This window comes from Odontesthes bonariensis, chromosome 5 (genome assembly GCF_027942865.1).
Source record: "Odontesthes bonariensis isolate fOdoBon6 chromosome 5, fOdoBon6.hap1, whole genome shotgun sequence".
NCBI classification, from domain to species: domain Eukaryota; kingdom Metazoa; phylum Chordata; class Actinopteri; order Atheriniformes; family Atherinopsidae; genus Odontesthes; species Odontesthes bonariensis.
Window position 1 is genome coordinate 17,028,258 of NC_134510.1, and position 22,448 is coordinate 17,050,705.

Sequence of the window (22,448 nt, forward strand, 5' to 3'; positions counted from 1 at the left end):
TCAAGTATTTAAAACATTACAACAATACATGCCCAGTAATGGTTTTCCAATTTCAAAATAACTTTTATTAACAAAATTATCTAAACTAAGGAAACGTGGAAGTCAGTTGTCAATAGTCTATGCATGCGTGAGTGGGTGGATGTGTAAGCGATCAAAAAACAGAACAAAACTGCAGCCCCGTAACCTGGTCTAACCAAGTCAATCCAAGTCAGGGGGGGATCGTAACTGGCAGGAAAGGAGCTTTTAAGACACAAGCCCCAGGTGTGGCTCAATCAGCCTGATGAGCACTCTGCCTTACTCTTATGGAAGTTTTTCTGTGTCATCAGAGTTTGAATACGAATTTCTAATATTGAATTTTTACAGCATCAAAATCAGACTTTGAATTTGAAAATTCAACATCTGAAAAAAAATTCAACATCTAAAAATTCAATGGAAAAAAATTCAGTGGAAAAAGAACCAGACTCAACATCCGGGTAAACAGGGAGAAGCAATCGATCTCTGTCTCAATTCATCCAACGGCAGCCTCCGTTGCGCTCCATTGGACAGATCAGCTCAATAGATATTAGTAATATCTATTTCTCAATTTTACTAACACAAATGGCAAATAAAGTAAACTCACTCACCGAAGCACCATCACCCGCGTTGGTGGACATGGCTGATCTGTCCAATGGAGCGTAACTTGATTGGCTGCCGTTGGATAATTTGAGACAGGGATCGATTGCTTCTCCCTGTTTACTGTTGAGTCTGGTTCTTTTTCCACTGAACTTTTTTAAGTTGAATTTTTTTACACTGAATTTTTGTTTTTAGAATTTTTTTTTTTTTTACACTGTTGGTTTTTCAAATTCAAAGTCTGATTTTGATGCTGTAAAAATTCAATATTAGAAATTCGTATTCTAACTCTGATGGCACAGAAAAATTTCCTCTCTGCAAAAGGGAAGACACAACAAAAAGGACAGGGACAACTAGTGGAGCGGAGGGGTCGTCACAGTAGCAACACACACAGCTGCAAGCACAGTCATTGCCTGCGTGTCAAGAAGTTATTCTGTTCCATACACAAAAGGATACTTACCTGAATGACACCTCCTCCATGACCGTGTGTCCCAGCAATGAAACACTCAGGCAGTTGCAGCATTTTTCCCAGCCAATCTAACATCACTGTCTCCAGCTCGGTGCAGGCTGGGCTGGCAGCCTGAGACAACACAACCAAAATTCAAACAAATGTGTAAAAGCTTGCTGTTTCATTATAAGAAATGAGCTAAAGATTCAAACAGTTTTGAAATGTAGAGATACAGAAATATAGCTGTATTTGTTACCCAGGAAAATCCTATACAGCCTATGGCTCCACACAGCATGTCAGCCAGCATAGCAGGGTAGGAGGAAGATGCTGGAAAGTAAGCATAGAACTTTGGGCTCTGCCAGTGGGTGACCTGGGAAAAGATAACCCATGCAGAAAACAGTAAGAAAAATAGCCCAACCACAGCTCTTCACTATGAACCACCATAATTGGCTTCCAGCAATTGTGAAAAATTAAACTTTTTGGTTCAATCATAGTATATATTTCATAGCTCTTTTGTTTCCTCCGAGTGGAGTGATTCTTTGTTTTCTTAATATTTTTCATCGTCTAGTGCCTCCAGTTTTCAGGAGTGTTTTTATTACTTACCATAGTCTACTTGGTCTTTCCTCCGTAGCGGGAGTGATTTTGTGTTACATATAACGTTTTAATAGTCTTTTGTGTTTTTCCTCCTTGTAGTGGAGCGAGAGTTATTTTTGATAATTTTTATAACTATGCTTCTTCCGTTTTTGGAAGAAGTATATTAAGATAATTCCATATCCTGTATTTACTTTTTTCTCTGAGAATTGATCCTTTCAATAAAGCTCGTTATTGGAATACCTTATCCCTGCATCTATGTCCTAAGTTCCTGGGTCTGACACTGATAGATAAGAGTAGTGCCATTTTATGTCTCATGAGTACCCAGTGTTGTAATGATTAACAGACCAGCAAAGGTGTCAGCTCACCCCTGGCATTATGACTCTCTCCACATCTTGCATTATGTCCTCATAGCTCTCGGGTTCCAGCGGAGCCTCAGTGGGGATTAAAGAACGAAGATATCCTGGCTCCACATCTGGGTAAACTGGCCGTTCCTCTATTTTCTCAAGGTAGTCAGCCACGTAATCTACCATCTCTTTGCCTCTGCGCCGAAACTCTGCAGCATCCATAGTGCGACTGAAAGATAACACAGAGATTCTGAATTGTTTAATATTTTTTTTAATAAAACACACCTTTGTGGTGTTTTAACAGGCTGGATGTGACTTTGTGATTTATTTTTTAGGAACGCATGCACTTTACAACAGTTTAACCTTTTGATCTAATGGTCGGATGGGGAGTTAACCAGGTTTTAATGTCAAGTGCAGTTTGCATACATTCTAGCTATTCTAGATCTGAATGAACTAATTGTATGAAGTTACACATTTTAAAGGAAACTTTCTAAACCTGTATGGATTCTAATATCCTTTAAAACACATTTTAATTATGTAAACACTTTATCTTTAATGCCCTCTGGGCATATTTACAAACCTATATTCTGACCTCAAGATCAGACTGTAGTTGCTTGATCAGTTTAAATGGAACATTCATTTTTACGTAACCAAATGAATACATTCAAAAATTCAACTGGCAAGGGTGTTATTCTAAAAAGTTATTTTAGCCTGACAAACACCATCAAAATGGTTGGTTAGAGATAATCATTTCCTGTCTTTATAAGTATAACTTAATGTGAGAGATTAAATGCTGTTTGCATTTACTGACCAGGATGATATATATGAATTGCAATACAAATGCACACTGACCCTAAGCTATGCTGCTGTTAGTTTGTATAAGCCTGCATATAATAAATGAATGTGTGGACTCTTGACCCTCTTAGCTGGTCTTAAACCGGTCTGCTAGCTTCACGTTGTATCCTTTCACTGACTTTCATGCTTAAAATTAAGTTCTTATATATTCCTTCAGACATTTGTTGCACAGTCAATGTGTCATATCACAGTAGGCAGTTTACTTAACTGCCTAAACAAGAATTCCATCTGGAATTTCTTTAAAAACATGAACACTTGACTAACAAAATAAAGAACATATGCATTAACATTAACAACAGCTGTACTGGAGAAAAGTGTAGTCAGACTCACCTTTGCAGCTGAGGTGTCTGATACTTAAGAGAACATTGGAAAAAGAGCATCACTGAAGTCACAGAGTCTATGTGTCCCCAGCAAGAGGTACATAGAGTCAAATATGGACATTTGGAGGAAAACACATTCCAAAGGCGTGAAGCCATAGACATTATTTTCTGGCTATATGCCTGGAGACGGGGACACGGAGCATCTTCAGGGCTACCAAATAGGGGAAAGTTATCCCACATAATAAGGCGATGCGTAAGTAGAGAGGTAGAGATTATATTCAAACATTGGGCTCGGATCATCTCTCCAGATTTGATGCATCATTCTGCAATTCTGATATGGACCTGGTTGGCAAAGGTTTCTGTGTTTGACTGAGTCCGTGTCAGCAGATTTCTTCATAAACCATCTACACATCGGCTGATAGAAGGCAACCATCCCCGATTCACCACACAGCCTCTTATGGGGAATTTATTAACAGGAACAACATATAAATACAGAATGGCAGTATACACAGAATTCCCAACGACAACAGCTTGTGAGATCCTCTTATACGCTTATATACCTCGTATTATTCTGTGTGTATGTGGCCTAAACCCAATCTCTGTCCACCACTTTCTGAGATTGCTGAAAAAAAAAATCTTCATTCTGACCCTAAACAAGATGTGGTTTGAGCAGTGTCAAGGTCCTGCTCTCTCCCACACAGCAAACCTGTCACGCCACGGGACTCATGTTTTAGGTTACGTTTTGGTTTTCAGTTTATGTCTTGGTTTTGAGTTTTAGTCTTGCCATTGTTTTTCCCCTCACTTCCCATGCTTGTTCATTAGCCTCACTCACTTCACCTGTGTTTTCCCCATCAGCTGCACTCATTCACAATCACTCCCAGCCCTCTATTTAGTCCCCTGTCTCCCCTGTCTGTTTGCCGGATCTTTGCCATACTTACCTTACCTCCCATGATACCTCCCATGATACCTGTTATTTCCTGCCAAGTTAAGTATTTATTTATCCTATGCCATGTCAAGTTCTTTGTTTATTTTGTCACAGTTCGTTTTTTGAATCCGCCTTCTGTTTAATTTTTTTGTTTTATGAAATAAACCAAGTTTTCTTTTGAAAGTTCCGCATCAGTGTCCTACCTTCCCCATACCCACGTGACAAAACCAAGAACATACCATAGATTAGGGAATAAATCACTTGCATTAAAAAAATATCTTAATCCAATCACACATTTCCATCACACTGCCTATTCAAACAGCACAATGGCACATGAACATTGCCCCCCGCTCTACACTACTGCCTTATCGTTCAACAAGTGTGTCACTGTGCAGGTCTTTTTCCCCCTGTTGAGAGGCAGAGCCCTTATCCTCAGCCTTATCTCAAATAGGATTAGACATGCTGTATGGATGTTCGTGTGTGTATGTGTTTACTCACACTTTCAGGTGAGAGCTTCAGCAGCGGTGTTCGGATAGTGGATCCTTGCCTCTTCTTTTCAGTACACTGGCAGACGGACAAACAGACAGCCAGACACGTGTTGAGTGTGTTTGTGTGTGTAAGCAGGACAAGAGACATTTGCTCCTTTTATCTTGCCTCTTACCACCTCCATCCCACCAACCCCCACCTGGCCAGCCAATGGGAAAGGGGCTCATGGCCAACGCAAGAAAGAGAGAGAGAGAGAGAGAGTGAGTTTAACACAGACTGTTAGCATAAGCAGAAATAAACATGAATTTCACAAGACAATATGTAGTTAGCAGAAAAACAAAAAGTCATCTATATCATAAGCTGAAAGGAGTTTGGGTGTTTTAAATAGAATCTTCTGTAATTCCTGAGAAAATGACTTCAAAAAATGAAAGTGCTTCTCAATTCCTGTTATGATAAAGACTCTCACCTGATTTTGGGACAACTGCAACAGTGAACCCGATTTAGATTGATTTTTGTCTGAATCTTTGCTGTATGTATGTTGCTGATCATATGGATCATGAAAATAAGAGTAAATAAACAGAGAAGGGTGAAATCTTGTGGAAATAAATTAGATTTAATGGAAAGCCCTAGAATGAATATAAATCAATTGTATAAAATCTTGGATCTAAAAAGAAAAATTCTGAACTTTCTTGTTTATCTTTAATTATCTTTTAAACGATAGTTGAGTGTATACTGTGCTATATCCTGTGTTATATGGTAATAAACACAATTGAATGGGAGGGGGAGTTGGAGCAACCACTTTCAGAGTGAGAACCATCTCATCTCACATTTGTGACCGGTAGTCAAAATCTTTTTTCTCTTTTTTTAATTTCGATTCCAATACCGAAGTAAGGTTTTTCAACGGCTTGTCCATCTTTATATCGGCTGCACGAAACAATACGATACAATGGTATTGCAATGGGCCAAGTATCCAAAGCCGATTTCTCACACACTCTGCAGCCCTGGCGTTTTCTAGAAATTTTCTAGAGGAGCTGTGTGTGATCAAATAATGTCTCCATCAGACTTGGTACCAGCCAGCTCCCATGTATTAGGGCAAGAAAAAGTTCCAATGTGCTCATGTGTGAATACAACAGGAAACTCTTCTGAGAGTTCAAAGAGATGATGTAAAATGAGGTTCCGTATTCATTTAAGGTAATGATTGTTTTTATTGGCTATCTGACATGAAAAGCAGCACAGGGCAGGCAAAAAAGAACACCATGGCATGGCAACATGCATGTTTATTTTTTCTTAGAATTCCATAAAATGTGTGATTATTTAATCAAAAACTCACTGTGCGAGCATCTGGGGCTCAAGCAGAGATGTAGGGTAACGCAAGGATCTTCATGCTCAGCACTAAGACAATTCTCAGATTTTGACTCCCAATATCATCTCTGTAAATTAACTTCCTGATTGCCCAAAACAGAGTTTTGCTGACTTCCCTTATTATTTTGGTGCTAGGATCATCTTTCCACCTTTCAGAACTCTACCAAAACTATTTTCATCCAGTGCTGTCACTCATTCTTGCATTTCTGTTTTCTTTCACAGCCGTAGATACCTCTGAAATGTACATTCCATGCGGTTTGGAAGAATTTGAACTTGAAGAATGATTGTGGTAGCCTAGCAAGCCAGACCCGTACAGCAAAAAGCTTTTTCCATTCAGTCTGTACACAAACATATGAATGAAAGTATAGGGAGTTAAGCAAGTATTGGCATGTCTTTGTTAATGATTATGTACTTACTCGGGGCAGCACAATGCGAAAAACTTCAGACATGTTAATCTTCAGTCTTCTTCCTTGCCCACAATTAAACTTTAAGCCCTTGAGCCTCACTAACTTTGCATGACTGATAATCCAAGGAGTGTGATATAGGATGGTGTCAAAAGGTCCGTTTTCAGAGTTCCTAATATGTACCCCACACAGACTTGCTTTTCTTTGAATCACAATGCATGTCTTAAAGACATAAAGACCTGGATGACTCAGAACTGTCTGCTTCTAAATTCAGACAAAACTGAAGTCGTTATCTTTGGACCTGAGCGTTTCAGGGAGAAATTGTCTAGCTATATAGTTACTCTAGATGGTATTTCCTTGGCTTCTAGTTCTACAAAGAGGAACCTTGGAGTTATTTTTGACCAGAACTTATCATTTGACTCGCATATAAAACAGGTTTCTAGGACTGCCTTCTTTCACCTTCGTAATATTGTTAAAATCAGGAACATCTTGTCTCAGAGTGATGCAGAAAAACTAATTCATGCATTTGTTACTTCAAGATTGGACTACTGTAATTCTTTATTATTGGGCTGTCCCACATATTCTCTGAAAAGCCTTCAGTTGATCCAAAATGCTGCAGCCAGAGTTTTGATGAGAACTAACAGGAGAGATCATATTTCTCCAGTTTTAGCTTCTCTTCATTGGCTCCCTGTTAAATTCAGAATAGAATTTAAGATTCTTCTCCTAACATATAAAGCTCTTAATGACCGAGCTCCATCATATCTTAAAGATCTCATTGTAAGATATTTTCCTAACAGAGCACTTCGTTCCCAAACTGCAGGTTTACTTGAGGTTCCCAGAGTTTCTAAAAGTAGAATGAGAGGCAGAGCCTTCAGTTATCAGGCCCCTCTATTGTGGAATAAGCTGCCAGTAAATGTCCGGGAAGCAGACACCCTTTCCACTTTTAAGACCAGGCTTAAAACTTTCCTTTTTGATAAAGCTTATAGTTAGGGATGGCTCAGGTGATCCTGAAACATCCCATAGTTAAGCTGCTATAGGCCTAGACTGCTGGGGGAGCTCATCTGTCACACCTTTCCTCACTTTACTCTCTTTATGTATATGTGATATTATTGTGGTCATTACCTCGTGTTTCCCTGTTCCAACAGATATCCTTTGAATGGTGTTACAGTGCCGCCGCGGCCCCCTCCCCCCCTCCCCCTCCCCCTCCCCCCCTTTCTGTCTTCTCAAACCCCAGCTGGTCGAGGCGGATGGCCACCGTTCCTGAGTCTGGTTCTGCCAGAGGTTTCTTCCTGTTAAAAGGGAGTCGTTTCTCTCCACAGTCGCCTCAGGCACGTTCAGGCCGGGAGATTGGACCGAAAAACAAAAAGTTTTCAGTGCAATCTTTTGGTTTTCTTAGCTAGGAAATTGTTTTTGAATTGGCTCTATATGAACGAATTGGATTATTTTATGAATTATGATTATTATTAATTAATTGAATTCCAATTGGCTTGAATTGGACTTACTATCTAAGTGCCTTGAGATGACATTTGTTGTATTTGGCGCTATATAAATAAAAATGAATTGAATTGAATATGGATTTGCTCCGTCTTCGTGCACCTTCTCTAGTCATAGGGAATCAAAAGCTGTTAGACCAACTATTCCTTTTATCAGCTCGTTAACTTTATGTTGCATTGCACCATCTAGTGGACCATCTAAGGGTCTCTCTTTCTGCAGAATACATTAGGTTAAGTTATGTTCTACTTGATTATCTGTATTTTGCCCTGGTTAAGACAAAAAAAAGAGAAAAAAACAGAATGATATTGCAGAAATCCACATCTCAATGGTGTAACTTTCTTTAAATAAGCCTCAAAGAAAGTTTTCCAACACAAAGACAGACACTGTTTTTTTTTTATATCAATGTATTAATGTTTTATTCTAATAACAGTAAACAGAATATATCAGTCCCTTATTTGTACAAAAATACCTGAAAAGGTTACAATTAAGACTTATAAGCCATCCAACTATTTACAGATTGAAGCAAAGCACATTTTGAATACAGGAGCTCTCTCTTACAAAAAGAGACAAGTTACTGTTTTTGCATTCCCTGAAATACATAATAGTTTATATATAGATAAATTCTAACTTTACTTATTTGTACAACCATGGTGTATCGCACTGTGACATTGTTATGAAAATGCACAAGAATCAGAGGATAACAGATCAAGCCATCTTTGCAGGATCGGGGCCAATTCACCTTGAGCTCCAAAAGTACACCAACATTGTAGCTCCCAACAGCTTTAACCAGATTCAAAGGGTGCAGTATATTTATTTATCAAGTACGTACTGAGTTACAAGGTATAGCTCTGTCATTCAGTCCAAATGTTAGGCCGGCTGGTCATCAAAACTGATACTGTGCTTTGCCATCAGGGATTTTATGGATGTGTTTGAATGTCTGTTTGATTTATTAGTAGGATGCGGTTGAAATGAAGCAACTGAAAATTAGATTAAACATTACTGGAACTGATGGCGTGAAGATGCGTTTTCGGAATTGTTCTGTCGCTGCCCATTGCGCTGACTGAGGTCGAATACTGGAGAACTGGATCAATTCAATTTTCTGCAAGTATATGTTCAAGTAATCACAACTAGTAGATGTGTTGTGCAAACAGAGGAGCAGTCGTCTCGATGAAACTCAATTATCTGTCCCCTCATTTGCGGACTTTCTAATGGACCAGTAGTTTTCAATAAGCTCAAAATCACCCCTGAGCTACCTAGTTACATTCAGTTGTGTTAAGTCTAAATATGTGGATATCAACACACCCTAATTGGTTTGTTTGTATGTTCATGGATCACCTTTACTTCGTGCACTGAGTGGAGGTAAATTCCTCAAACAGTTTTTATGTAAATGTATCGGGTCACCTGACCTGACATGTCCCTCACATGGCAGCAACTGCTACGTTTCACAACAGTCCGATAAAATTCAAATCAGCATGGCTCGACTACGCAGTTTAAGATTCGCACGGTATAGATTTAACGTTCATGTTTCTTAAAGGCATGGTGATGAAGCGTTTTTTCTTGCCCCTGTTTCCAAAAGCTTTTGTAGCTTTAAGTCTATGTTTTTCTATTCAAGATCAAGAAAAAAAAAAAGACAGCAATGATGAGAAAAATAGAATTTCTAGCATATGATTGTTTGGAAAGTTGACTTCTTTTAAAGTTAAGCGTATAAACCTTCTCTGTCTTCAAACTCTGTTTAGTCCGCGCCTCTATCCAAGCTCGCTGTGTCATAGCTTATCATCCACTTATCTCACTTTCTCAATGGGACGCAATCCGAGTACATATGTGTCATTTTTTTTACCAAGATAAAGAGATTTATGAGCTATTTTCTGGACGTGAAGTTGGGTTTCCATTTTGGTTTTGGCTCAGTTTGTTTTGGAGTGAAATTATTTTGCGATACCTAGTGGTTCTCTTGGATCGCACAGTACACCTTCGACAGATTGTGAAAAATAAGAACACTAATTAAGAAGAATTTAGAATTTTGTCTTCTAATGAGATGACACTACTGATGTCAGTGTGCTTTTAACATCACTTCAGTACAAGTGTTGATGATTTTGATAATCAAAACTACAAAAAAAAAAACATCAGTATAGGCTATGTTATTACAATTATAATAGTCACAATGATTTTATGGTTATGACAGTACAGAACAGCACTGAGGAAACAGAAATCTAAACTTTTCAAGTAATCAGTCAGATCCAGATAAATAAATACATTTTGCTGCATGAAAAAAAAAACAAAAGTAAAAAGAAAACATTGCATCTTCGATAAATAATGTTGATCTTGCACAGAGTGTCAATATAGTGCTGCCTCTCTGCATCCCAGATGTTTACCGCACCTTATGACAACCTGCTGGTTAATAAAAGATGGCCGTTGATGTACGCAAGTACAAAATTTCTGATAATCTGCCGACTATTCAACTGAACAAGGAAACCACCAGGACAAAAAAAAAAGTTCAAGAAATGCCAGGCGTACAAAACAAAGAAATTAAAAAACAACTGCTGTTTAAGGTGAGACATTTCAGAGCAGGTTACTCTGAACACTGGCAGTGGCTTGTGTGAAGCGACAAACATGGATGTAAAAAATAAAATAAAATAAAAAAAGAAATAAAATAAAATAATAATTAAATTCCACACAGAAAGTCAAGCATTAACTCACATCCTCCAAGAGTTTGGGATAAATATGGATTTGGCCTTCATGTGTTATTTGATTGGTTTTGTCCTGTGTAAATGTAACAGCTTCTCAATATATACGTAGGAAATATTAATCTCCTGCACTGCCCTGAAATCATCCTTTCACTGTATGTAATAATAGGAGCATCACTGTGGTCTTGGCTTAGAGGCTGAAGGAATTCCAACTAAATATGTTTTTTTGGACAGACCACCCCGACAATTTTAGCAAGTGGGACAAAAAGCAGGCTTCACATAAACTCAGAGTAGTTGTATGTCCCTTGTTCTGAGTCTGATGCTCTTATTACTGTCACTCAAAAAGTCCTTGAGTACAAGTCAGGAAAGTCACATCGACAGTCATAGCTTACACTGATCAAAATTGGCCCTGTGGCATTATTGCAGTCACATGGATGAGTCCTTAAATATCAAATTGTTTTCATTGATGTATCAAAAACAGCAGGTGGCAGATGACATAATGAGATGGAACAAGGGAACCGGAGTTGCGTCAATAGTTTTAAATGCCCTGTCCTTCACAAACTTCCCTTCTTTATAAACATTATCCACATCATACCAGCAGCTACTGCAGAGTTTCTGGCACAGTCCACCTGGTTTGCGTCATCCATCTATTGGTCTGTAAATATAGTTTTTGATAACGTTTTCTTACAAGTGCTTCCAGGTTTAAAAAAAAAAAAAAGAAAAAGGCCACATTATATAGAATGTAAATCACAGAATCTAACATGAGAACATGCTATACTATGTTTCCAGACATATGTATGTTTGATAGCTTCTCACGAACTTGTGCAAAATATGTGAAGAGAAGGCCAAGACCAGGGACTGACGCTGCTCGCTGCTGCGGTTTGTTTGACAAAAAAACCCAACAAGGACTGTGTTTCCTCTGATCGAGTAACAACTGTTTGGGTTAAACTCTTGAAGGAAATGCTAGTGGTTATCCTTCCCCGTGTGGTGACAAAGAGAATCAGACCAAAAAAAAAACAACCAAACAAACAAACAAACAAAAAAAATAAAAACTGTGACTCTCCCCTGGAAAAAAATGAATTCATGCAATTGGCAGGGCTGTGCATTTCCCTGCTGTACAATAAAAGAGATCACATCTCTACAAACAGCTGCACTTGCCTGTTTCTTCCACTGTACCTGAATGTAGTTTTCAAAAGTACAATCACCAACGCTGTCTGTCCGGTTAGAAGTAATGTAGCTTTGTTGCTTGTTATGTTACCTGAATGACACCATGCTTCAATCAATGCATTTGCTTTTGCGGAGCTTTCCAGGGAAAAGCCTAAGGGAGATGGAGTGACCAAATGACCATGTTGTAGCTTATGTAAATGATAGACAAGTTGCAAATATCCAAACTGTAAAAGGTCAACTTGAAATTAAATGCGAGATAATATTGCTAATGATGCATGAAATAATTAGGTCGATAAAACCTGTGTGGTTAGCACTGAGCAAATCAAGAAAGGGTGGACAGTGCAGACTGTTTACTGTCCAAAAAACACTGTTTAAAATTTTCCTCCTATAAGTCTGAAAAGAATTCAAATCAAGCCTTTCAGGTGCCTCCAAGTGCCATCCATATTGTATTTAGACATTTCCATGCACGTTTCTGACAGCGGTGGCACCCTCATAGTTAGGCAACACTCCTGTCGAAATGTCGTGCACCATGAAAGGCCATACCCACTTCAATGAGCACAAAGCTGAGAGACATTTGAACTCTCCATCTATAGTATATTGTTTGTTCTATATCTACAGTTTGTTGGTAGGAAAAAGCATGGTCCACACAAACGTCTAAATTGTCATGCTGATTGTCCAGTTGAACGGGAGTACAGTCTTCTCTAGAGCTGCGAGATGAAACCTTGGGGTCCCGCGCTTATTGACGAATATTGTCGGCAAGATTGTGGTAGACTTTGCAACAGCATTGACACAAATGGCAGTGTTCATTTCCTTTATCTTCGCTTTTCGAGGAAAACTCGTGGGCAAGTAGCGCATCCGACTCCTCAAACCTCAATGCAAATCACAAGAAATCCAACCAGTCAGCAGTCTCCAGCAGACTCACAACAATATAAAACGACAAAAACAAAACATCAGTCAATTCACCAGCTTCTTAGAACGATACAAAGAGATTCAACCAATGGAAAGATTCTCTTTGTTTTGTTTGTTTTAGGCAGAGTCAGGTCAAGTGTCATGGGGTCACATGATCAGAAGATGTCATAAGGCCACGATGGTGCACGGGTGTTTGAGTTTACAAGGCAGAACTCCTCTGTTGAGCTGGTAGAACTCCACCAGCTGAATCAGGTCGGTGAATTTGGTTACGCCGTCATCAAGGCTGAAGAAGACTTGCCCGTCCTCTTCACACTGGCGGAATCAAATCATCCAGCAAACATGAGACAAGAAAGTTGGAGAAGACAAAAAAAATCAGACTCTCTTCTTCAAGACCAAATCAACAGCTTCAAATTCAGGTTTGTTAGCAAAATTCACATGTATTCCTCAGCATTGGTGACAGTTCGGAAACCATTTTATCAAAGAGAGTTTGTCCAAAGCTTTAACAACACCAATGAAATATACCAGTAATAATGAAAAAACTAAATGGGAAAACAGATGAGAAAATACAATATTTTTGCCATGACTCATTTGGTCCAGCAGTTAAGGTCTATTTGCTTATTGGTAAGTGTGCTTTCTCTCAAGACAGATGCACTGCCATTAAAACATCATGAAATACCCAGAAATGCTTACAGGTAGGATCTGGAAATGTTTGATTTTCTGGTGATGGCACAGTGTGAGCACAAACGCCTTGGGGTTACTCTGACTGACTCTCAGCAGAAACAGCCTGCACAGCAAGACAAAGAAGATCACCGTGAGAAACTGTGTGAATATGTTCAATGTCTGAACATGAGAACTACTTCAGCTCACTCACCCATCTACTTGTCCCTGCTGGTGGATGATGCGATGGGATTCCTCTCTGGTTATCTTGCCATAGAACCACAGCTGAGCTATGTGGATGACTGCGCAGAAAGAAGAAAACGTGTGAAAACCGGCACAAAAAAACGTTTCGGATCAAATACACCATCGATCCCAAGTGTTTGCATTTACCTGAGCTTAGTGAAGAGTGGTGTAGTGGACTGTGGGAACCTAGTACGTTCATTCGTTGAGTCCTCTTCTGAGAGAGATCAGAGCAACAAATTGGGGATTAGCACATTTCACACACAATGTCTGTGTTATGTGTCATGCTGTGTTTATGCTATGTCATACTATGTCTGTAGCATGTGTCATGCTATGTTTATGCTATGTCATACTATGTCTGTAGCATGTGTCATGCTATGTTTAGTACCTATTGTGGTATCATTAGGTACATGATATTGTGCAGATATTACAGTGACAGCATAAAAAAAAAACTAGACTGTGTCTCACCCTCCACACATGTCCCTCCTCCATGGCGGCACTCTGAGCTTCTACTGGGTTGTCAATCACCCTGCCTATCCTCCCTGAGAAATCCATCGCCACGAGGGAGTTCTCTGATACACTCCTCTAGGGGGAGGCAGAGACACACAACAGTCAAAATGTGGGTACAAAGATGAGCTCAGAGTGCAGCTACAGATGCACACAAAGCTAATACAGCAGTGCTTCTGCACAGCGTGTTTGGTATGCTTGCAAAATATTGAAGTCATGTTGAGAAAGGATTCCAGTTTAATACCTTTTCACTGCATTTTAGCCAATAAAAACAAACAAACTTACCACAGGACCTGAAAAGTGTGATAGCAAGGCTTTTCTTTGTTGAGGAATCTTATAATTCTGGTACAATATAACCCCAAACTGTAAAAAAAAAAAAGAAAGAAAAAAAAGGAGAACAATTTAAAATGATGACATCAAATTATTAATTGACATATTCAAAACAAAAATATATATATATATACACACATATCACATCGTGTCAGAACTTTCTGACTCAACTTTCCAACACATTTTTGTGGGGAAAAAAAAAATAGGATTTCTTAGCAAAATTCAGCAATACTACTATGGTAAGACGCCCAAGCTGCAGTGTGATGTGGAATAGAAAAATGCACATACATTACGGCTGAGTGATATATTTGAGAGGTTCTTTGAGTTACCTTAAAGAGTCGAAAAGCAGTCATCCAACAGGTCCTGCTTTGTTCATCCTCTGCACACAACATTCTCAACTCCTTCATCTCCCCTCTGGATTTATTGGGCTGCCAATCAACAAAATACACAATCAGAACAGTGCTCATATAGAGAAATACCATGATACAATTCTTTATCCTCACCATAAATACTACTTATACCATGTTACAGATAGAGACACTGTAAATAAATGCTTTAAATATTCATCTCCTGAATGAATGCACACAATGTTGAGGACAGAGCAATAAACTAGAACCCCAGCTTTGCCTGTGTGTGCCTAGGGAGGAACTGCACAGGATATTAATCATTCCTCAGCTAACAATGCTATATTTCAGTATTTCATTATGACACAAGTCAGTTTCATCACACTCGTGTCATCCAAGACTCACTTTGATACAAAACTCGTAGTCTGTGGGTGCACCATGCTGCTTCTTGCCTGTGGTGACAGTAAAGATGTTGCTGTCCTCTAGGTCCGCTAGCAACTGTAAATGTCTGGGCTCCTGGAGACAGATATAATTAATAAGTGAAAACATGAAAGCGAGACACAGCCCGAGGGTTTACTGACAGACAGAGACGTATGCGGCGAGACCAGCATCAATACCGGGGAGATTCTTTGAAGGTAACAACTAATTAATCTGGAATAAGAGGTCTCCTCATGATGGAAAGATGACTTGCTCTCACCTTTGAGATTCCTTTTGTAGAACAGTAGAGTCCCGAGCGGCGCAGAAACATGTAAACTTTCTTCCATGACTTCCTACCCACTTCCTTCATGTACAGATGACCCTGGATTTCTGGACAGCTGCTGGTTGCAAGGAAATTCTGGAGGAGGAAACAGGAAGAGCAAATCAGTTTTTATCTATTCACTTCATTTTGCTCATTCAGCTAAAATTTGACATATTCTATGTCTTGCGCTGGCCAAGACTGGAGATATCTTTATTGGATTTAAAAAAAAAAAAAAAAAAAAAAAAAAAAAAAGGAAAAAGAAACATGTTAATTCCACTCAGATTACAAACACGGAGTGCATTCCTATTGGAAATCCTTAAAGCCTATAATTGTCTTGCGGACGGCTCAAGTATTTGGAGTTTGTAGTTTCCGTGTTTCCCAAAGAATATCACACCATGAAGTGGCAGGTTAAATTAATAAAGCCGATTTCAAACTGTGGTTTGAGGCTGAAAGACAAACTGTTCCAGAAGCCTCCGCAATATTTGAAGCACATGTTTCTCAGTGTTTTGGAAAATAAATCTCACGATGGGCCTCAAAATTTTTCCAACATTTGCAGAGCACACGTTCACACGCGATGATATTTCAAACAGCTTTCTTTCCGAGCCACTCCACCTTACTGTGCTTTGCTATGCGCTGACAAATGCTTCTTGCGTAATGCGGAATATTGCAAACACCTGGATGAGCTCGGTTCAGTGGGCGCCTCAGTTTGGACGGCGCTCTAATTGAGTCCAAAGATCTTGTGTTTAGAAGAAGTCAAACACTGGGAATTCCTGACACGGCTCCAGCTCACCCCATTCCCATTCTATGTTTAGCACCACATCTATACGATCGGCATGGGAGTCAGAAGCTTTCCGTGAGTGGCAAGGATGAAGGGAAGGATTCCACTTGTCGCCCTGTGTCTGACAGCCCCATTACATGATACAAGAGAACCAGACTGCATTTAAACCTCCATCCATTAAGAACAAAGCTCCTCAAAAACCTAGAGGTGGTCTTTGAGACACATGAATGCAGATGTGGCACATGTCTGCCCGTTTTAAACATGCTTCAAATAAGTGAGAAGCTCTGTGTTCTGTTTCATATGGCCTGATTCCATCCATCACAGGAGCGTGTGTGCAGAGACGGTGATGTGTTAACAGGGGATCAACAGTAGTTATTATTGCCGGCTCTGACGAGACATACTGTCTAAGGGTCAGGGGTGAGGTATGCCAGCTTGATTGTACAGTGTGTGGCAGGTGCTGACTCTGAGGCAAACGAAACTGTGCGCACGTCAGGAGGAGGAGGAGTGACAATCAAAGACAGACACGGAGAGAAAAGTGCCTGCGGTGTGTACCTGAAGGAGCTGAGATGGTGGAATAGTATGATTGGTCTCCTGGCACCACGCAACCATGTGCTCTGGGAAAAATGTCTGTTGGAGCAGGAAGGTGGAGAGAGACAGAATGTCAGTGACTGTGACGGTAATTATAGGGCAGGAATGCTATGACAGAAACAGACGTCATACAAATGTCAGTGCAGTAGGCTGTCATAATATTTCCCAAGAACACAGAAAGAAAGAAAGAAAGAAAGAAAGAAAGAAAGAAAGAAAGAAAGAAAGAAAGAAAGAAAGAAAGAAAGAAGACACTTTGTCAAGATGCAGGCCTGTCACAACAGGTGGCACTTTATGGAAAATAAATACTGTTAAAGCAACAAATGCCTCCTTCCTAATTTGACTGAGCTGTTGTGTAATAATAACTCACTTAATACTTCATTTCAGTATCTTGAAAACTATGAAGGCAAAAATACGACAGAAAATTCTACACAACGCTGGTGCCTAGGGTCTGTTTTTCTGCAGGCAATAACGTATTTCAACAAGAAGACATTAGGAGTGACGTGCCAAGTCCAGTAATATCTGAGAAAAAGTAATTACCAGGGGGTCTCTGAAGAATTCATATTTGGCATAGTTCTTCCTGAAGAGGAATCTGCTGTCGCTGTTCATTGAGGCCTGGACCTGAACCACCAGCTCATGGTCTTCTAGACAACGCTCTGAGGAGACAGATGAATATCAACCAATTTAGGGCTTCAGTGTTTTAATATTCAAACAATTTAATCATTTTTTATTTAAAATAAATAAATAAATAAATGAAAAGTAGGTCCAGTGGATTTCATTTTACTAATAAGACTTATAATAACAGAAAGAACTGAAAGCAGACCCAGGAGGTCTTTCAGGTTACAATAATTTATCTTCGTATTAATTCACGCAGTACCCATTAACATTACCACAGGGTTTTTTTAAATGCCCTGTATACGTTAACAGAAAGTGACAGTCATCAGCATTTCTCAGAAGTCAGAAACAGAAAGTACAGGAAAAAAAAAAAACACAGTGAAACTGAAAGCAAAGATCACCATCTCTCAGTAATTTGGTATACATTTAAGCTTTCAAAGTCTATATTTTCTTAGTGCAAATTAAACTTTTCTTACAGTCAATGCTTTGCTTGTTCTTGTTTTAATATTGAACAACCATGTCACACCGTTACAGATATCCGCCTTGAGCACAAGCTTACATATGAACAGTGTCACCACGCATTACCATCATGCACAATTTCAGGCAATAGTTTTGTCAAATCATCCTAGTGGAGCTAACTGTGCCTTGGGAGGAAGGCTGTGATGAGGCCCATGAGAGGAAGAGCCTAAAGTACCAGGACCTCATCATGGAATGCAAAGAGAAAGGCTGGCAAGCATGGCTATTTCCAGTGGAGATCGGGTGCAGGGGGTTCCCGGCACAGTCAATGTGGTCGGTGCTCACTGCACTGGGCATAGCTGGCAAGGAGAGGAATATAGCGGTACGCAGGATTGGGGAGGCAGCAGAGAGAGCCTCATGCTGGTTGTGGTTTAAGAGGGAGGAGGGGGGCTGGAGGCCTGGAGGTGATGGGCAGTGACCTGGCCACCACTGCTGACCCTCCAGCTGGAGGGTGTAGCGGTTAAGGGTTGAAACACCCCGTGAAGGTTGGGCACCGTCTGACGACATCAGCTCCAGGCCAAAAGCAACCCGCAGTCACTTTAGAGAGTGGCTGTATGTATGGCATCACGTGATGTATTAAACAAGTGTGCCTGAAGTGGTCACAAATCTTCTAAAATTAACCCGGGTTTCTTTTGATATGCTCAGCGGCCTAAAAGGATCTAAAATTGTCGACTGGTTTAATTGACTTGTGCTCATCAAACAGCTGTGACTACTCATGTTGAAGCAAAGGCCTCTTAATATGAGTGGTGGTGGTGGTGGTGGTGGAGGGGGGGGCTATCGCACCTTATGTGAATGTGGTCAGAGCTGATGCAGTGACTTATTTCCTCTGACTGTACTGATAAAACTCCACATTACTCAGTCAGTTCCAGCAGCCTAACAAGTTCTACCATATCTTTAACAAACGACTTTTTATCTTTACTCACAGCACGTTTAATTAAATGGTAGAACTTATCTTAAACTTCAGCAAAAACAGTTGACACACAGTGTAAGGAAAACTTCAGCGAAGTCTAATAGCACCCCTCTTTTTCTCACATTATTTTTCATGTCCTAGAGTCCCCTCCTCTTCACCCCCCACTGTCACGACTAATCTTTGTCTTTCCGTTAAACCCCCGTCATCTGTCTGATGAGTCAGTCGTGTTAGTGACCATGACTCATCCTGTCAGCTCTCACTCACTCTGCAATAGTTGTTAACCTTTTTGAACTAACAAGCACAGGTCAGTGTTACTCATCCCAAATGGCTATTTCATCCTATTCAGCTGCATACCAGGAATGGGCGGCCAAGTATGGGAAAGGCCCAGTCTATTCAGACTTTGTATTGTTCTTCTATCCTTGTCTACCCTCAAACTGCATGTGGACACGTTAATGATCAGGGCACATGTATGTACAGTGCTGACATATAGTCTGTGCACACTAACATACACTCACAATCAAAGACTCACAGCATGACTTCATTTATCTTTCAAATGTCTAACTAGCTTACTATGAACATTTCTGTATTCTAGTGGAACATTAAATATAGACTTTTAACTAGAAAATCGATACTTATTGGTAAATTTAAGCAGAACGGCATTTACAGCAGGTGAATGAAAAGTAATTAACCACATCAATAGACTACAGTGTAGGAAAAGAGCATTTTCAAAGCATCATGATACAATTAAGAGAGCTACAAACGAGCTAAATCAATGCTCGGAACATATTACTTTCTGCAGTCAACAGACATATGATGTAGATAGCACATACAAAAATTACAAATGCTATAAAAAAGAATTGTATCCACAAAATATACTTTAAAAAAAAAAAACCCACATGTACACACATCTCCCAACACAGATGGTTATTTTTCTGTGGTCGAATATGCGAAGCCTTTCAATTTCAACAAACACTACACACTCTGCTGTTTCATATAATTTACTGAAACCTCTAAACATTAAATACAATGAGTGGTTACTCTAGAGAAAAGAATACAGTTGCTGCTCAGGTGCTCCAGAGTAGTAGAAGAACTATAATAGAAAAGAGTGACTCTGTGCCAAAAATTATGTCATTCACGGCAAGCCAACTGAACTGTGTTTGATAGCACCGAGTTGGCAGCAGGGATGAGAAGAACAAGCAGATCATGATGGATACTGAAAGCTTTGAGACCTGTACTCTGAATAAAGCAAAATATTCATAATTGTGTACATATTGGAAAGTTTCCTTGCTTAAAAGAAAAATAGCCTGCAAGAACATACAAAAAAATAAAATAAAAACGCTCAGATGCAAGCAGTCAGTTGAATGTGCAGAAATAAAATGCTTTTAAAGCATGTTTCACTACCAGAAACAGCCCTGTATAAAATGACACCCCCTTCTCTCCAACATCTGTTTAAGTGTGCAGACATGAGCACAGGGCACGGGCTCAACTTGTCTTCCATAAGTGCTTTATAATCGCCCTCTCCTGAGGGGGAGGTTGGGTTTTTTTTAACGTTCAGCTGGCCACAAATTTCCAAAGCCACTCATATACGGCCAAGTCTAACACAAAATCATCTCGACAGAAATGCAAAGTTCTCCACTCGTTTCTTGATGATGCAGAAACATGATCAAATATATTCAATTTCTAATTACTGCCTCTTATTTCACGGAGTTTCTGTGTCAGTTCACCACAAGATTAATATCATGGAAGTTTGAACATGTTGGTGTTATTCAGAACAGTGAGTGTGCAGGTCAGCTTTTAGCGTATGAGCAAGATACAAGGCGACAACTTTCCACACCTTGCTTTCCTCTACTGCAAGCTACCACTGACTGAATTACTGACCAGCATATTAAAATGCACTTAAATTCAAACTGTGCCATCACACCTTGTGTCTTACACGGAATACTATTTGTCATTTTCGAAAGGGGGGAAAGCCACTATCACCTTGACAATACATTAGTCGAGAGGTCGACAGCCGTTGCAGTGAGTGCGTCTATTTTCAGGCTCCACTGCAGAACTAAAGGAACATCCAAAGTGAAAGAAAGGCTTTTAAACTCTTCATCAATCATTCCCTCTCTGACGTTATATTTACAGCCCTAGATCTAAAGAGTCAAACCAACTCTGACACTGAGAAGAGAAAGACGAGAAAGGTTTTGTTACACAGCTCATCGGGTACATCACGACGCCTCTCGAGCTGTAACCATCAATTATCACCCTCTCCTTCTGCGAGCAACCACCCTGAACCCCTCATGTAATACCTTTGTAGTAACAGCTTAGGAAAAAAAATACATCTCACTTCCTTGACAACAATTCTGCTTAAGAAGTGGTACAAGTCCTGTAATAATGCAGGGTAGAACAACCTTGCATTCTTTGTTCCTATGAGTGATTGTCTTTCATTTAGAGCCAATAAAATACCAGATTTTAAGAAGTGAACATAAATCAGATGACCTGACTTGAAAAGATTATAACATAAAACTCAGTGCTCTAAGTCAATTCCTTTTGCAAATACTTTTACAGTTTTTTTCTCATCAACCAACAGCAAATTACTCCTAAATGTACAAAAGAGCCAAGAAAATGTAGATTTCAGATTATAAAACTGATCAATTTCTGTGTTTTTTTAATATATAAACTAGGATCCAAGACTGTTTCTGAAGTCTAAGAGTATGTGTGAGCTTTAATAATCATCAGAAAAAAAAAATCAACCTGTCAGCAGTAAAAACAACTTTGCTCTCCGCTACAGCAGCTTCTCACACAGCCACTGTGCTGTTCTTGATTAGATCACTGGACATTACGGTTCTGTGCGTGCTTATGCTATATAATATCCCTATGCACTCACGCTTGAATACATGCCTTTGTGAGAATATGCGCCTATACAGTCTAGCCAAGTGTGCAGGCACGCATGCATGCATACATACAGACGAATGCACCTGTGTAAGAAAGTGATTAAATTGCATGTCTTGGCCCACCCGGCAGCCTGGGTTTTTGTGTGGCTAAATGGGTGTGTGAGCGTGATAGTGATGGGTGCTTTTACGTCGTGATTGAGCAGCATTTTAGGGGCACAGAGCTCAGCCTCTTACCTAGACCTAGCAGCGGGTGGTGTTCAACAAGTGCCCAACTGTTGTCATCCACACAATGGCTTTTGTAGACCAGGAGCTGGCACAAGTTCCTGGCTGTCATGTCGGCTGGGATCTCAACAACCTTGCCCATGCCGTCCTCACTGAAGATCTTCACAATCTGTGGGGAGATAATAAAGATTTAGTTAGAATAAAAATAAGGTTTTGTGATTTGAAATATTGTCATGTGACAAAAGAAGCACAAGAAACGACCAAATATATATATATATATATGATATAATAAAAGAAATATAATGTCAGTTTAAATCTAATTTTCATGATAATACATTTACCACCGATCATTTTTTTCAAACTCTGCCTAATAAGTGGATGAAGCCACTTTCTTCAAACACTAGCAAAGTATTTCTCCTATAGAACCCAGTGAACTATAGCATTCACAGGGCCTGTCATTATCACGCACAATAGAAAAGAACAGACATTCAGGACAATGTAGTAATTGTGGTGTTAGAAATCACAGGC

The 22,448-nt window shown here is 39.6% G+C and overlaps 2 protein-coding genes across 3 annotated transcripts in view; both read right to left on the reverse strand.

The window, feature by feature from the left end:
* The window catches only part of ddc (dopa decarboxylase), a 34,037-nt gene extending 29,299 nt beyond the window's left edge, over positions 1–4,738 (reverse strand). The window contains exons 1-4 of the mRNA XM_075465076.1: positions 4,594–4,738; positions 2,017–2,224; positions 1,314–1,427; positions 1,070–1,189 (exon numbers count right to left, since the gene is read on the reverse strand). Coding sequence (XP_075321191.1) covers positions 1,070–1,189; positions 1,314–1,427; positions 2,017–2,217 — 435 coding nt within the window. The 5' untranslated portion in view covers positions 2,218–2,224; positions 4,594–4,738. The remainder of the gene's footprint in view (positions 1–1,069; positions 1,190–1,313; positions 1,428–2,016; positions 2,225–4,593) is intronic.
* A 3,507-nt stretch (positions 4,739–8,245) lies between these two features.
* Positions 8,246–22,448, reverse strand: part of LOC142379801 (growth factor receptor-bound protein 10-like) — a 68,244-nt gene continuing 54,041 nt past the window's right edge. For both annotated transcript variants that reach the window (XM_075465077.1, XM_075465078.1), the window contains 12 exons: positions 21,933–22,089; positions 17,319–17,434; positions 16,746–16,820; positions 15,374–15,511; positions 15,082–15,192; positions 14,662–14,760; positions 14,288–14,365; positions 13,964–14,080; positions 13,646–13,712; positions 13,470–13,557; positions 13,289–13,382; positions 8,246–12,910 (listed from right to left, as the gene is read on the reverse strand). In XM_075465077.1, the coding sequence (XP_075321192.1) occupies positions 12,764–12,910; positions 13,289–13,382; positions 13,470–13,557; positions 13,646–13,712; positions 13,964–14,080; positions 14,288–14,365; positions 14,662–14,760; positions 15,082–15,192; positions 15,374–15,511; positions 16,746–16,820; positions 17,319–17,434; positions 21,933–22,089 (1,287 nt within the window). In that variant the 3' untranslated portion in view covers positions 8,246–12,763. The remainder of the gene's footprint in view (positions 12,911–13,288; positions 13,383–13,469; positions 13,558–13,645; positions 13,713–13,963; positions 14,081–14,287; positions 14,366–14,661; positions 14,761–15,081; positions 15,193–15,373; positions 15,512–16,745; positions 16,821–17,318; positions 17,435–21,932; positions 22,090–22,448) is intronic.